Source organism: Pseudonaja textilis, chromosome 2 (genome assembly GCF_049901715.1).
Source record: "Pseudonaja textilis isolate UNSWEBS1 chromosome 2, rPseTex1.2, whole genome shotgun sequence".
In the NCBI taxonomy this organism is placed as follows: domain Eukaryota; kingdom Metazoa; phylum Chordata; class Lepidosauria; order Squamata; family Elapidae; genus Pseudonaja; species Pseudonaja textilis.
This window is the reverse complement of record NC_141991.1, coordinates 240,077,870-240,095,136: the sequence shown is the minus strand read 5'-3', so window position 1 is coordinate 240,095,136 and position 17,267 is coordinate 240,077,870. Positions and strand designations below refer to the sequence as shown.

General features: G+C 40.0%; 1 protein-coding gene across 7 annotated transcripts in view; it reads right to left on the bottom strand.

Annotated features, from left to right (window-relative positions):
* Positions 1-17,267, bottom strand: part of PDZD2 (PDZ domain containing 2) — a 202,250-nt gene that overhangs the window by 35,189 nt on the left and 149,794 nt on the right. For all 7 annotated transcript variants that reach the window (XM_026715483.2, XM_087927407.1, XM_087927413.1 and 4 more), the window contains exons 7-13: positions 15,943-16,088; positions 14,608-14,727; positions 11,885-11,999; positions 10,918-10,991; positions 9,199-9,424; positions 4,305-4,422; positions 2,025-2,157 (exon numbers count right to left, since the gene is read on the bottom strand). In XM_026715483.2, the coding sequence (XP_026571268.2) occupies positions 2,025-2,157; positions 4,305-4,422; positions 9,199-9,424; positions 10,918-10,991; positions 11,885-11,999; positions 14,608-14,727; positions 15,943-16,088 (932 nt within the window). The remainder of the gene's footprint in view (positions 1-2,024; positions 2,158-4,304; positions 4,423-9,198; positions 9,425-10,917; positions 10,992-11,884; positions 12,000-14,607; positions 14,728-15,942; positions 16,089-17,267) is intronic.

Sequence of the window (17,267 nt, the reverse complement as noted above, 5' to 3'; positions counted from 1 at the left end):
TCTGTCTGATGGAATGTACATTAGGTATAAAATATGTATATTAAAGAAGGGTAGTTTGTGTCCATAAAATTGTCTATAAAATGAAAGAGAAAGGGTAAGAACAACACCCCAAATTTAATAAAGGAACAATGATGAGAGAGAATTTTATATATACAAATTAAAGCAATTACAAAGTGCAAAATAGTAAAAAGTAATCTCTAAAAAAATAGGCCAAACTAAAACATTCAAATTTTTATTTATTAGCAGGATATGCTTTGGAAATCAGCCTGACATGAATTTCCTTTGAAAATTCCTTCAAAGGTATGAAGAAGAGTCCAGGCACCCCTCAATTAATGTGTGATCTTCGTATTTAATGTTTTTTTAAAAAATATTTATATTACAAAGCGCAGAATAATACCTGTTTGTCTTATGATCTTCTATAGAAAAAAAAAGTATCTTCATATTCTATTCTAGAACATCAAAGGATACAAATCCTTGAACAGAATAAGCCATATAACAGATAGCAGATAATCAGAGTTAGAAGGGACCTTGTAGGTCATCTAGTCCAACACCTTGCACAAGCAGGAGACCCTACCCCATTTCTGACAAATGGCAGTCCAATCTCTTTTTGAAAGTCTCAAGTGATGTCGCTTCCACAACTTCCCAGGGCAATTTCTGTTCCATAGGTTGATTGTTCTCACTGTCAGAAAGTTTCTCTTTATTTCCAGGTTAAATCTCTCCTTGTTCAGTTTCCATCCCTTATTCTTGTCTGGCCTACAAGTGCTTTAGAGAATAGCTTGACCCCTTCCTCTCTGTGGCAGCCCCTCAAATATTGGAAGACAGCTATCATGTCTCCCCTGGTCCTTCTCTTCACTAGACTAGCCAAGCCCAGTTCCTGTAACTGTTCTTCATACGTTTTAGTCTCTTGTCCCCTAATCATCCTGGTTGTTCTTCTCTGCACTTTTTCTAGAGTCTCAACATCTTTTCTGTAATGTGGTGACCAAAACTGGATGCAGTACTCTAGGTGTGGTGTTACTAAGACTTTATAGAGTGGTATTAGTACCTCACTTGATCTTGATTGTATCCCTCTGTTAATGCATCTTTTATATGTTATGTTTATATATATGTTAATGCATATAAATAGTATAAGGGCAGATAGAGGCTTCCCTCCTCCCCTGTACTGAATAAATGGGCAAACTAGGTGCCTTACAACTAAATTCACACGATACTAAATCAGATTTTTTTTAAAAAAATTCAAGTTTTGCTCAACCTGAACAAGCCATAGATGTTTTCTGGAATCTTTGGAAAACGATACTATAAAATAATATCAAATCAGTAAATAACCATGATAGGTTCATACACACAAGCTTTAGAGTTTCATGTGAACCCAGCTGTGGAAACTATAACTTTTGACCCACAGAAACCTGATAAGTCAGCTTTTGTATATGAATGTAAATAGACAAGTACAAATATAGAAAAGGCCCTTTATTATATATTAATACAGGATAGCAATGGACTGTAGAAGTCTTAGTCTGGGGTATTATAAAGATCATATAAATTACCTGCTTCTGCCTTAGAGGACCAGAATAAATCATAAAATGAGTGGTGTAAACTATTTACACAACAAAGAGCAAAAATGTTTAAAAGTATAAAACAGAGTTAAGTAGTTACTCTTTGAGATTTTACAGTGATAAGGCTGCTTAGGGCCTGAAAAAGCCTAACATGTTTATTTGTAGATTGTGAGAAAAAAATAAAAATATATTAACCCAGGTTTTCTAGATACCTTGGATGTCAATTATCACAACTCCAGTCACTGTGGGTTTGGGCCATGTTAGCAGAACGTTAAGGGGGTTGATCCATTCAGGTATATACCAAATTGGGCAATCCTGCACTAATCAGTAATACCAATTCTGCTGTTTTTTAAACTGGGGTACATCCATGCCTTTTTGTTCTAATATATACTTTTTCACACGTAAAACCATGGTGCAAGGCTCAGGGGGAAATGCTGCAGAGAAAAACTGAATATCTTCCATTCTGTTTCATACCTTTGGGTTAGGATGCCGGCTAATAATAAGGCTAACTGGGCCGGGTCCACATTCACTCAAGATGGCATAAGCTTCACTCAGCGCTGCATGACGCAAACTGACCGAATCTGCTTCCAGGATCTGATCACCACGGCTAAAGAAAGATGGACATTAACTTTAATAGTGCCATTTCACAGACAGGATGTAAGGAAAAAAGGAGACATCTCACCTCCAAAAGTTCAGACAGAAAGCATTTACAACTTAACTATAAATCCAAAATTCAAAACTGGAAAACATACATACATTCAACACTAACAACAATAACTACAAAGAAAAAAATTGTGTACAAAAGGGGGAAAATGATCCAAATATCAAATAAGTTTAACATTAAATATAAAACAATAACAAAACAAAATAACAACAACAATAATACCTGATAAATTATCCTCCCCGTACATTATGGGTCTACAAATAGTTTTAAACTTTCATCTTTATTTAACAAGAAGACTACATTATATAAACAAATTCCAGATGAGATCTTTATTTAATAATCAATTTGACCCAACAACAATACACACACACACACACACACACACACATATATATAAATACACACATATACAAACACATATACACACACACACATATATGGATACACACATACACACACACATATATAGCCCAAACATTACAACAGTCTTCAAATCCCTCTAATAACCATCAGTTATTGTATTTAACATGTAGAAAGTCCATAAGCAGCTTCCAGTCTCTTATAAAGCTGCCTAGTCCATTGTCTGTAATCAAACCAGTTAGTTTTGCCATCTCTGCTAATTCAATTTTTAAAAAGAAACCAAATTCTAAAGATCTAATCAGAAGCAGAAGAATTTCCTCTTCGGTGGGCTTCTCTAATAGCCAGCTAAGCGACGAGCCAAAATCCTTTAAAATCAGAATTGAAACTCTAAAAATTGCATAACTAGCTAGAAATCACTGGAGCTGTTAAGCAAGAACTACCTGAAATAGTAATTAAATGTGTATGCCACTAAGGCTTCCAGCAGCAAGTTGTGGCCATCTTGTGTCTTAACGTGATCCAAAACAAAGCTTAAAGAAAAAAGAATGAAATATCTAGAGATAATCCAGAACTACTATTAGAACGCAGTCATGGCCAAGTATCTTGGATTGCCACAAACTGTAAGAAGAGCATTTCCTAAGGGTTCAAAAACATGAACTGGGTTTTCTGTGGCTTTTTTGAGCGTAAAAGGAATCTCACTGTAAGCCCTTCCTACCACTGTGATAGCCCCACAGAGAGACCAGATGAGGAAATCAACTCCAGGAAGCTACAATTACAATTGTTTTGTATCTCCTTCTCCGTCTTATAGTTCAGTGAATTAGGAAGGCATTTGGAAGTGAAATACTTCCAAACCGTATCTTATAGTAAAGGTAAATGTTTTCCTTGCCCAGTCGTTGTCCGACTCTAGGGGGCAGTATTTATCTCCTTTTCCTAGCCAAAGGAGCCAGCACTATGGGAAGATGTTTCCGCAGTCATGTGGCCATCGTAACTATATGCCGGGGTGCACGGAACACTGTTACTTTCCCACCAAAGTGGTATCTATCTACATGCATTTTCATGCTTTCAAACTCTTAGGTAGGCAGGAGTGGCGCAAGGACAGGACGCAACATTTGGGTCTTGTTAGTTTTCCAGCTGACAAACTCAGAGTGTTTTAACTGTCTACCTTGTGGTTGAGAAGCCCAGCATCTTAATCATTAGGTCACCACACCCTCCCTATGCCATAATTCTGAACTTAAGCTATGCTCAGCTCAGCTCCATCTGCTAAGGTAATGGTTTTAACAAATTAACAGAGTTGGAAGGGACCTTGTAGGTCATCTAATCCAACCCCCACCCACCCAAGCAAGAGATCCTACACCATTTCTGACAAATGGCAGTCTAGTCTCTTCTTGAAAGCTTCCAGTCATGAAGCTCCCACAACTTCCGAAGACAAGCTGTACCATTGGTTCATTGTTCTCACTGTCAGAAAATTTCTCCTTATTTCCAGGTTGAATCTCTCCTTGTTCAGTTTCCATCCATTGTTCCCTGTCTGGCCTTCAGGTGCTTTGGAAAATAGGTTGACCCCCTCCTCTCTGTGGCCTTTACCTTTGTTCCTGGTACTTTACTGTTCTCTGCTTTTCATGTCATAAATTGCTCAGAGTTTTGTGAAGCTGGGTGACCCCTAAACTGAATGACCAAATGAATGATGCTTTGGGGGGCGGGGGGGACTTTTTTTAAGAAAACAGTTCAGGACTAACCTTAATCTTCCATCCATTTTAGCCACAGATCCTGGAGCCAAGCTGTGAATATATATACCTGGAAGGCTGTTCTCCAAGGTGAGGCAACAAACACCAATGCCCAAGCCAACCCCAGGCTCTGTGATGAAATGAAAATAAAGTTGAGAATAGTTTAACTTATTGTTCACTGGAACAGCCATAAGGCATAAAAGTACTTCTTAAGAATTGTTCTTTGTAGGAACCCTTCTATCCTGGCCTCTTTTTACAGAGGCACTATTGAGAGTGTTTTAACAAACTGAATCATTGCCTCAGATAAAAAAAATCCATACAGAGAGTGGTAAGGACAACCAAGAAGATTATAGGAAGCTTCCTTCCTGTCATTCAGGGTACTGCTTATAAGTGCTATGTCAGCATTGTCAGAGACCCCACATACCCACTTTATGGTCTGTTTCTGTTGCTCCTCTCTGGGAGGAGGTTTCAAAGTATTTCTAGCAGGACTGCATGATTCTGTAGCAGCTTTGTTCCCTATGCCATCTGTCTGGTAAACTCGCAAGATTCGTTTTTGTCTTGCCATTACATGTATACATGCAAACTAGACTGTTGTTTCTCCATGTCATATAATAAATGTGGGTATGTGCATAATTTTTATGTATTTATTTATCTTGTCATGTTTATGTTTATATTAGAGGTGGAGACCCTTTGAGACCTGTATGCTACATAATTTCATTTTAATGTATGCCGATTAGTGTACATTCAAAGTGACAATAAAGTATTCTATTCTATTCTATTCTATTCTATTCTATTCTATTCTATTCTATTCTATTCTATTCTAGTCTAGTCTAGTCTAGTCTATTTTTTGTTCTGTTCTCTTGTTCTGTTCTACTCTATTCTACTCTATTCTACTCTATTCTACTCTACTCTACTCTATTCATAGATCTTGAAATGGCTACTAAGAACCTTTGAACCAGATCCTAGTCACCCACTGCAATAAGTCAGGGTGGATCAGAAGTTTCCTTCTTCTACTAAGGATTTTAAGGATGATTTTAAAGCAGAGGTGGAGAACTATGGCCCCTTTATGACTTGTGAACTTCAACTCCCAGAACTCCTGAGCCAGCCATGCTTTAAAGCAATGAGAAGACGATGCTCCTCTCAGTTGCTGTATTTTCTTCATTTGACTTCGACACTTCCCCCTCATCCCTGAGATCAAGACATCTTGATGACAGCTGATAGGAAGTGAAACAAAGTCACAGAAACATTTGATTCTGTGGTGATTCTTGACATCTCTCCACCCCAAATGTGTTTATGCTCAGGAGCCAAATGTAATAAAAGAAGCCATTACAAACATCTTCCTTGTTAATTCCGTATATGTAATGTACCCTTCTTATTCCTCAGGCTCAAAATTGCGATGAAATATCTTTCCAGGGTCTAATTGTAAATTCTTCCAGTGAAAAGTCTTTGCGAAAGCTGGCAAGGATTATGTATTATAAATTTTAAACAGATTTAACCTGATTTTCTACTCAACGCTTGTTTATTAATCTGATTTGTTCTTTCCGTTGTTTTTAATCGGAGCACCTTTCCCTCCACAACATTAGTAGAGTCACAACATTAGTAAAATATAAAAACCCGGTTAATGCCATGTGAAAGATTCGAAAGGACAAAGGAGCCCATGGGAAGGATTGGGAGCGGGGGAGGGGGGGCAGAAAGAAAAGAACAGGTTGAAAATCAGTTATAAGATAGAAAACTCCAAGCAAGATAAACACCATAAAATTCTTCTAAATCTGAGAAGGATATGAAAGCAATTCTGAAATGATTTAAGGAGCAGGGACCTCATTTTAACAGAGGCAGGCACATTTTTCTGCCTCTCCCAATTACCCCATCATGATCCATTTGAAATTATCTGTCATAAAAATGAATGCAAGTAGTCCTCGTCTTATGACAGCAACTGAGCCCAAAATTTCTGTTGCTGAGACAGTTGTTAAATGAGTTTTTTCCTATTTTATGACCTTTCTTGCCACCGTTGTTAAGCAATTCCTTGCATTTCAATGCCTGGAATGCACTACCTGTCTCTGTGGTTTCTTCCCCAAACCCCAAAAACTTTAACCTCAGACTGAGTACTGCTGACCTCACGCCTTTCCTAAGAGGTCTGTAAGGGGGCTTGCATAAGCGCACCAATGTGCCTACCGTCCCTGTCCTAATGTTCCTTTTTATTCGTATCCATTTCATGTATTCATAATTATGTTTATACTTATAACTGTTATCTAATACTACAGTTCTACAGAGGAATTATTGAATTTGTCATCTGCACCTCTATAACTGTCTGGTTTGATTCTGCAACCCAACAGGACAGACACAGACTTCAGAGAGTAATTAGGACTGCAGAAAAAAACAATTACTACCAACCTGCCTTCCATCGAGGACCTGCATACTGCACGAGTCAAAAAGAGGGCTTTGAAAATATTTACAGACTCCTCACATCCCGGACATAAACTGTTTCAATTCCTTCCCTCAAAACGACGCTATAGAGCACTGCACACCAGAACATCTAGACACAAGGACAGTTTTTTCCCAAACGCCATCACTCTGCTAAACAAATAATTCCCTCAACACTGTCCAACTATTTACAAAGTCTGCACTACTATTACTATTAATCTTCTCATCATTCCTTATCACCCATTCCCTCCCACCTGTGACTGTATGACTGTAACTTTGTCGCTTGTATCCTTACAATTTATATTGACTGTTTCCTAGTATGATTGATTGCATATTGTACCCTATGACTATTATTAAGTGTGGTACCTTATGATTCTTGATGAATGTATCTTTTCTTTTTTGTACACTGAGAGTATTTACACCAAGACAAATTCCTTGTGTGTCCAATCACACTTGGCCAATAAAGAATTATATTCTATTCATCTGGCTTCCCCATTGACTTTGCTTGCTAGAAGGTCGCAAAAGGGGATCATGTAACACAGCATCCATCATAAATATGAGTCAGTTACCAAATGTCTGAATTTTGATCACATGACCAAGGGATGCTGCAAAGTATGAAAAACGGTCATAAGTCGCTTTTTAAACTTCAACAGTCTCTAAACAAACTGTTTTAAGTCAAGGACTACTTGTAGATTGTTGGCCTTTTCAGCTTCCAGGGATGCAAGAGGGTTGAAATCCAGCTGATCCAAGAAAGTAGCTGTAAGAGGATATTTTTCCTGTCCCTGTCCTCCCACTCTCTGTTACACCTTTGGTGCTTTCTATTCATCAATATCTTTAAATATATATGTCACCTATTTCCCTAACAATTTCAGATTTACAAGGAGAAATAAAAAACACCATCCCAAACCCTGAGGAAATAAACATGGCTTCAGCCACGGTTCATCTTTTCTGGGTTATGCTAGGAAGTCAAAAATAAAAATTCCCAGGAGGCAAACCACCCCTGGAACATTACCAGGAAAACTCAAGGACATCTGTGCCTTTTTAAATAAATATGCTCTGAGCCTCCTTTTCAACTCTTAATGATGGGGAGGATTGTTTCAACTTCAGTGGCCATTTATTCCAATGCTAGATAGTTTCTTAAAAAAAAAAACTTGGACATGGTAAATCCTCGGATTAGAGCTATCAAAAAAAAACCTAGCGAAATTTAGAAAATAAAAAACATCTTGCAAAAAAAGAGCAAAGGCATGCCATATTCATAACACGGCCAAGAAAACTGCATGGATAAGTCCACAAAATCACAAAGCATCAAATTCAATTTGAAGGAGATTTTAACAGAAGTGGTATTCAGCAGGTTCTCTGACCAGTTCTGGAGAACTGGTAGCAGAAATTTTGAGTAGTTCAGAGAACTAGCTATTACCACCTCTGACTGGCCCTGCCCCCATCTATTCGCTGCCTCCTGAGTCCCAGATGATTGGCTGGGTCTTCTTTGGTTGCCCTGCACAGGAGAACGGAGCTGGAAAGCAGGTTAGTGAGGTGGGGTGGGAATGGAGATTTTGCAGTATCCTTCCCCTGCCACGCCCACCAAGCCACGCCCACCAAGCCACACTACGCCCACCAAGCCATGCCCACAGAACTGATAATAAAAAATTTTGAATTCCACCACTGGACTTTACATATTTAGGACTTCCACAGGTCTTGCAAAACAGCAGCTCCCCACCTTCGGGGCACCAGGGACCAGTTCTTTGGGGACAGGTTTTTCCACGGTCCACAAGGAGCGTGGTTTTGCATGCTGTCTGAATCCCGCAGATGGGGCTTCACTTGTTTGCATGGCCCAGTTGCTGGCATGCCGTCGACCGGAGCCAGCCCACAGACCGGTAGTTGGGGACCCCTTTTGTAAAGGATCTTCAGCACTAAACGTAACTCCCTATCAAATAAGTTGACATAATTCGTCTTTGTGTCACAAGGATTTCTTGAATTGGCTTCTATCCTCCCCAACAGGAAGAAGTCCCATGTGTTTCTTTTCAGTGTGGCTAGACAAATACTTCCAGGGGAGTGCTAAATCTACTCATGCAGAGCTCTTGGTATATTATCAGCTTCTATGTGATTCTATGTGACTATTTTAATATTTTGCACGGAGCAGACAGAAGATAGTAAGGGATTTAATTTTTACATATAATGTTGGAAATTTCCCATCCACAAATTTCACTGGAATTTCAACAAAACCAATTTGCTTTTATAGCATAGTTTCCATTACCTGTTCCCAAAGCCTTTCCCCCATTTCAGTTCCATCTAGACACGCCAGAACAAAAATTTTGATTACTAACCATCCCATCTCAGATTTACAGAAAAAGGAGTCCAACACTTACTAAAATCTTCATTTCCCCCTGTTCTAAAATGTTCCTTAGGAGGTTTTCTCAGCCTTGCCAAAGCACTTTTGGCCCATGGTTATTTTTGCCAGAGTAAAAACAGTCGCATTTTCTCAAACCTTTATTTAGAGTGACTTCCATGACGATTCTGTCCTTTGGTCCCGGTCCTTTACGACTAGAAGACGAAGTATCTCCATCTTCACCACAGGGAAACGAGGCTCCTCCACTGGCATTGGAGCTGGGAGAACTGGACCGGCTCAGTAATATGGGAGTTGGGCACGGTGTCAGGCTTGGGCTACGAAGTCTGGTTCGCACGGTGAGAGTCACCACACCTTTCTTGAGTTGCTAAAGAAGCAACAGGGTGGTTAGGTTTCTAGTATCTCCACTTTTCCTTTCTCTCAAAAAACCAAGATATGAATTACACATCTAGATCTTGGAACATGTCTGGAATCATTAAGTGGAACATCTGCTCTTGATTAAAAAAAATACAGTACAGTGGGAATTGATCACCACAGTGGATCATGCTTTACAATTTGATTTAGAAGTTCTGTTGCCTATGTGTGTACAGGTAATCCTCGACTTATGACCACTGTTGAGCCCCAAATTTTTTTGTTAAGTGAATTTTGCCTCATTCTACAACCTTTTGTGCCGCAGTTGTTAAGTGAATCACTGCAATTGTTAAGTTAGGAACGTGGTGGTTAGAGTAATTTGGCTTCCCTATTGGCTTTGCTTGCCAGAAGGTCGCAAAAGGGGACCATGTGACCCTGGGACACTGCAACCATCACGAGTTAGTTGCCAAGCGTCTGAATTTTGATCACGTGACTGGGGGGGTGGGCTGCTGGGTGTTCTCAGGGGTTTGGGAGACCCTCTAGCTAAGATTTTGCACAGTTAGGAGAACCCACAAATCCCACTTCTGGCTGACCCTGCCCACCCCACCCCGCCCCTACCCAGAGACCCCAGGTGGCCTGTTTTGGATGCTGGTAAGTGCAAGGCAGGCACGGAGGCTCAGGGAGGGCAAAAAACGGGCCTCCCAGAAGTTTCAGAATGCCCGAAACCGGCTCATTCCCGGCTTTCAGAGAGCCTCCGGAGCCCGGGAGGCTGTTTTTGCCCTTCTGGAGGCTCGAGGAAAGTCTCCAGTGCCGGAGACCAATTAGGCCACACCTACCATGGCCACGCCCACCTAGCCACCAGGCAGAGAACCCGTTGCTAAAATTATTGAAGTCCACCCCTGGGATATTGCAATGGTTGTAAGTGTGAAAAACAGTCCTAAGCCAATTTTTTCAGTGCCACTGTAACTTTGAATGGTCACTAAATGAACTGTGGTAAGTCGAGGACTACCAGTCTCAACACATTCCTTTGCCTAAGCAATATTTTTTACCAACCTTGCCTAAGGTATCTATTATGGTTATAGAAAAGGTAGATGCCAATGAAAATTATTTTTCTTTGTATTGACATTGCTTTGTCCAGGACCCATGAAAACCCCACCCCCCCCAAAAAAAGATGCTGGAACAAACAACCTTTCTGAACCTGAAATTCCCCATCACTCAGTAGTAGCAATTTGTTTTTAAGACAGAACAAATAAAAAAAATAAAAAAGTGGACACTACAGCTTTCCCCACCCACCTGGATATACCATCCAGATGTGTGGTACTATAACTTTTATTTTTTTCTCAGCCAACAAGATCAGACTGGTTCTGAACTTTGAGAGTTTTGAAGGACATCAGTCTGGATAAGTTACATGTGGGAATGCCATGCTGACCAGGTGGCAGATATGTTTGCATTATGAACATACTATTAAGTTTTGCAGACTTACTAAAACCCTGCAATTCTGTTACCTACTTTGAATGTTTGAATTGCCTCCTGATGCGTCAGCCCTTGTAATGATTCCCCATTAACTTCCAGAAGTTCGTCTCCTGGAAACCCAAAGCAAAATGTATTATCAGCATTTAGACGTAATGAAATGCTATTTTTAGAAATAAAAGGCATTCTAGTTCTTTCCATATTATTATATTACAACATATTTTATCTCTTGCTTTGCTCGGATAAATTAAATTTTAAAAAGTTACTTTTGACCTGGAATTTTCATTAGACTATATAAATTTGGAAGCATTTTGTGCATTTGGAATTTTGGAAGCCCAACAAGGGGGAGGAGGGGGAGGCTTAGCAGTCATTCTTATCCATTAATGGTAGCAAAAAGAGCATTTTCAGGAATGAATGGCTCACAATACATGGGCCAGAAGCAGAACAGCTGAACTTTGTTGGATGAAATCTCTTCCAATTTCAGGATTCAGAATGATTTAAAGGTAGGAATGGGAGGTTGGATTATGATCTGGATCTTGGGTGAAGAACTGTTTGTTACCAAATGTGATATAGCACAAACTTTGGGCTCCTGGATATGGTTTGTTACACGATCATGACATTACACTGCATTACACAAACTATGGAAAGAGCTGTCCCCTACTCTCCCTTGGCAAGAAAAATTCTGGTTTATATTGTGTTAAAACATCAATATTTCAGATGTCTCTCCTTGGAAACATCTGAAATATCAGAAGGAAGTATCTGGAAGGAATGAAGCCATGGCTCCCAAGAGGAGAGTTTATATTAACCACTTCTCCTTCTTTTGCTCTGGCCACGAAGGAGTAGCATCTCGAAAACCAGATTCTGTCAATTCACTATTCATGAGGCTTTTTTCCCCCACTTGCACCTTTGGCAGGAGGAACAGGTAGAATAGGTAAATATGGGCTTGGGAAGTGGTTAATTTAAGCAAATTGCTAGGCTAACAAAAATCTGGTTTTTGCAAACTTACCTTCTTTTAACCTGCCATCAGCTGCTGCAGCCCCATTTGGAAAAATTGTCTTGACAAAAATGCCCATCCGACCCCGGGCTGAATCTTGCCCCCCAACAATGCTGAATCCAAGACCCTGCAGCATGGGTACAAATTAAGACAGAGGGATAGAAAGAAATCTATATATATAAAAGCAAAATACGACTCATACATCATCACAAAATCTCCAGAACCGTAAAGCCTACAAATTTAAATTTGGCACGTATGTTCCTCTTGGCTTCTAGGGACTCACTAAGAAAGGATTTTTCGAAATGACCATCGGAGCATTAGTATTTCGTATATTATTATTATTAACACGCTCTGATACTAGGGAGTTCTACTCCCGCTCCCCTCCCACCTGAAAAGAAATCTCTTCCAAAGGCAAAACACAAGTAGAGGAGAGGAATTTCAGATTCGGTTTCACAGCAGCAACCAGCTTTAGTACAGAACAGTTGAGCTAAGCCACACCCAGGCTCCTTGCTGTCTCCTTCTTGCTCACACAGCAAATATTGTTTCAGTTTCCAAACAGCCCTCAACTCTCCCACACACTGACAAGACACTAGCCACATGAATACAGATGGATGCTGGTAGGCAAAGGCAGAATTCCCTCCCCCACTTTTTTCCTCCCCCAAAACTAAATCCCACCATATAGCTTCGTACTGAAGCACAGGTATTGAACTAGTACCCCATAAGAATCTCCATAAGCAAATACCCCATAACTTCTATGTCTATGGAGATTCTTAGCCACCCAGATCATGGTTGTCCCAAAGGTGCTTTTTCAAGAGGCAACTGGAATTCAGGTCTTTCTTTGAAGACCTTTCACTTCTCATCCGAGAAGCTTCTTCAGCTCTGTTGTTTGTTGAAGCTGAGCTGAAGAAGCTTCTCAGATGAGAAGCGAAATGTCTTCAAAGAAAGACCAGAAAGATCAATTGCTCGATAAAGGACCTTTGGGACCCCATAACTTCCCAAATCACAAAGAACAGGCATCTGACTGAGTAAACTAAACTAACTAAACTGTGTTTTTTAAAAATCTTTGTTCTTAAACAGTAAGAACAGTTAAAAAAAAGTAGTTTTAAAAGGAAGGAAGAATATATTATCTCCTCACAATGCTAAGTTTTAGAATTAGCAGAAGTAGCTGCATGCTGTGTTTTCAATGAGAGCCTGAAATACAGCTTTGGCAAAATATCTTAAGATGTTTTGGGCAGACTGCAAAAGGAAAAAAAAAACCCTGAAACGAATAGGCAAATATCCAATTAAAATTAGAGTTCTGTGGGCAAACCTTGTTGAATCTGTTAAAATGCTGGGAATCAAGTTATGCACTGAATTCCCTGACTTTTCTTCAGAGGCAACCCAATTAAAACATACCCAATAATCCAGCAAGACAGCTTAACAGCATTAATTACCTTGCCCAAATGATATCCAACAGCTGGTCAACCAGAAAAAAAACGATATAAGACATTTTGGGCTATTGAGGCTGGGGTTTTTTGTTTGGTCTTCCCTGAGGTTTTCTCGTCAAGGTTTTTTTATCACCCTGAATCATTGGCCATTGTCTTCTTTCTAGGACTGAGAGAAAGTGACCAGCCTAAAGTCACTCAGCTAGTTTTGCACTTAAGATGGGTCTAGAACCGTGATGGCGAAGCTATGGCACGCATGCCACAGGTGGCACACACAGGTGGCACGCAGAGCCATTTGTGCTGGTACGCGATCCGTAGGCAAGCTTACCTCACTGCACTTGCACGGGTCTCCCAGCTGATTTTCGGCCGGTTTGAGGCCTTTTTCGGCCTCCCAGGCTTGAGGAAAGCCTCTGCAGCCTGAAAAATAGGCCTGTTTCATTACTTCCTGCATTTCCGGAAATCCTGGAAGTGACGAAACGGGCCTATTTTTCAGGCTTCAAACAGGTTGAAAATCAGCTGGGAGGCGCAGTGCAGGTAAGGGGGTGGAGGATTGTATGCACTTGTGCAGGGGGGGTGCGCGCATTGCCTTCTGGGTGCTGGCACGTGAGCGTGCATGCACAAGCGCACGCACAATTTTTGGCACAGGAGCCCAAAAAGGTTAGCCACCACTGGTCTAGAACTCACGGTCTCCTACTTTCCAGACTGATGCTTTAACCACTAACCAAAGCGGCTCTCAGCACTGATTAATTTCTAGTCACAAAGAGTGGGCTCTTCAGTGTAAAATAATCCTAAATGGGATATACAGTATTTATAAAGACCCCAAATCTTTTACCATCAGTGACCCCATATTCTCAAAAGGTATGGAAAGCACCTTTCCCTCCTATACTGTACCAACTATTATCATCATCATCATCATTTTTAACGATCCCATAATCCCTTGCGGAGTGGAGTCTGGGCAACTGAAATGAAGCTAGCAGAGTGTTTAATGGCCGGATGCTCTTCCTGTCGCCAATGCGGAGTTTTGTTCAGCAGATATATTCTCATTGTGTCCAGAGAGAGAAATATCTACCTCTACCTAGGATCGAACCAACAGCCTCCTGATTGTGAGGCAAGAGCTTCACCTCAAGGCCACCGCACCACTCCACTGTACCAACTATGATGTGGTTCTAAATTCTGGAACAGCATCTATTTTTCTGAAATAGATTTTCTGGAACCGCCCTTTGTAACTTGGGTCCTCAGAAGAACTCTTGACTTAGATTCCTAGACAGATACACAATATTCAAGTCTTTTTTTTTTTAACTTTGTTCTTACCTTGCCCTGCCCCTTCATCAGAACAATGTTGGAAATAATAGATGGCTGCGTAAGTCGCCAGGGATATTCAACCTGAGCTGCACTCAACGAACGAGTGGATTTCTTAACAATGTGGTATTCCTTCAGAAATAAAATAATCACAATAATTGTGAAAGAACCAGAATGGTTATGTCTCAGTTATAGGTTAACTTTCTGGTTAGTAAATAGTCATTAGAACATGGTTACATTTTTTACATGTAAGTGCTTAAATACAGGTAGTCCTCAACTGACCACAACTGAGCCCAAAATTTATGTTGCTCAGTGAGAAATTTTTAAAGTTAGTTTTGCCCCATTTTACGGCTTTTTTGGCCACCTTTGTTAAGTGAATCACTGGAGTTCTTACATTAGTAACACGGTTGTTAAGTGAATCCCCATTGACTTTGCATTTCAGAGGGTCATAAAAGGGGATCACATGATTTTAGGAAACAGCAACAGTCATAAATGCGAGTCAGTTGTCAAGCATCTCAACTGTAAATCACATGACCATGGGGATGCTGCAATGGTCATAAGTGTGAAAAATGGTTACAAGTCACTTTTTTTCAGTGCCGTTGTAACTTCAAACAGTCATTAAGTAAACTGTTGAGGACTACCTGTACACACACACACACACACACACACACACACACACACACCAAAGAAAATCAGGTAGAAAATAAATCAAGTACCAGAGAACACAAGGAAGTGTCTTCTAAAATATTCTGCAATACATTATATTTTTTATTCAAATTAAATAAATATTCTACTATATACAAATAAGCCATCCGAATAATCTTTGCTTGCACATGAATTACAAGTAGTCCTCACTTTAGATCTGTTCATTTGGCAACTGTCCGAAGTTACAACAGCACTGAAAAAATGAGTTACGACCAGCCAAAGTCCCCATGGTCACATGACTGAAATCCAGGATTTGGCAACTGGTGTTTATTTACCATGGTTGCAAAACGTTCCAGAGTCACGTGATCTCCATCAACAAACAACGTCAATGGGGAAAGCTGGATTCACTTAATAACCACACAATTCACTTAAAAAACTGCAGTGATTCGCTTAATAACCGTGGCAAAAAAAAAAGGTTGTTAAATCAAATGCGACAACCACGCTTGTTTAGCCACAGTTGCGTTCCTAATGGTGGCTGTAAGTGAAGGACTACCTATACAGCATTTGCATTCTGGCTCATGATTGAGTTATATTTCTTTTAATCTTTGGTCCCTCCATCAATTACCAATAGTTAAAATGAGGAATTATTTGGCTGTAAAATCTCAGATGATGCTATATATTCGTTTTTTTTCTCCTCCTCACCTGTCTGGTTCCTGTGTCCAAATGCTGCGGTAAGGAATGCTTTCGGCCTCCCCGGGAATATTTCATTGGTATTTCATAATTCACATCTCCATTTTCTACCGTCAACTCATCATCTTCTCCCACAGACTCTAAACGAGTTGCCGCCCCTAAAGAATAACCCAGAGATACAATTTATTATATATTCATCAAAGCCCCTTTTAAGATTGTCAGTTCTAATGGAATTTAGAATGTCCATGGAGAAATGATGGATGGATGCATTTCTTAAAACATCTAAACAACTGTAATAAATTTTATCTTTGTGTGTGTGTGTGTGTGTGTGTGTGTGTGTGTACAGGCATGCATGTGGATATATGGGCAGGGGTAATTTATTAAAGCAATGACAGAAGACACTTTTTATCGAAATGCTTATTTAATCACAAACAGCGCTATTTACTGATTTTTAAAAAAAGACAGTACTCTTATATTGTATCTGAGTTCCAGGTAAACAAAACAAAAGGAAAAATAGTTTATGCATGCTATCAAATCAAGTGCAGGTTCATATTTTTAAAATCCTCAAAGGATAGACAGTGAGAAACTTTACGAATTACTTTGACTCATGCCTTCTATCCTGTGCACTTCAATCAGCACCAATAATCCAATTCCAAATCCTGCTGCCAACCAGAGGACAATATGAAGAACACATGTCAGCGTCCCAGTGAAACTCTCCATTTCATCCAGCATTCAGCAACAAAGTTCATCCAAGTGAGAATTTATTGAAGAAGTCATACTGTCACATCTGGGAAAACCTGAATCTGAATATCACAAACGCATCCCCTGCACCCATCAGTACATCACATGTACTGGATACATTCCTCCAGCCACTCCTTCCCAAGTGCGGGTTAACTTGTCCTTGACTTTATGAAAATAATGTTGTTGAGTCTGCAGTAGCTGCTGACCAGCTACTGTAAAAGCTGATGCAATGAGGATGAGTCAACAGAGTTATTGCCTTTTTAAGAGTGAGGATGGGTTCCACAGGGTTTTACCACTTTAAGAAGCTGTCTATATATAGGAGGCCATGAGAGGGCGTATTTTCTCTCCTCATGTTGTATCTCCATTGTGGTTCTCCATGCAGAGTAAAGATTGATTGATTGCCAGGTATTTGCCTACCATGTATATGTATGCATATAGCTGTCTTGTATATAAACCACTGTTAAAAGACAAAGCCTCTGTGTGTGCTGTGCTTTGCTGCTGAATTGTCTCACAATAGAAGTCACGCTGCAAACACACTGACACTAATCTTCAACCACTCTATGCAATCCCCCCTCCCAAATACCCAGGCACTAAAA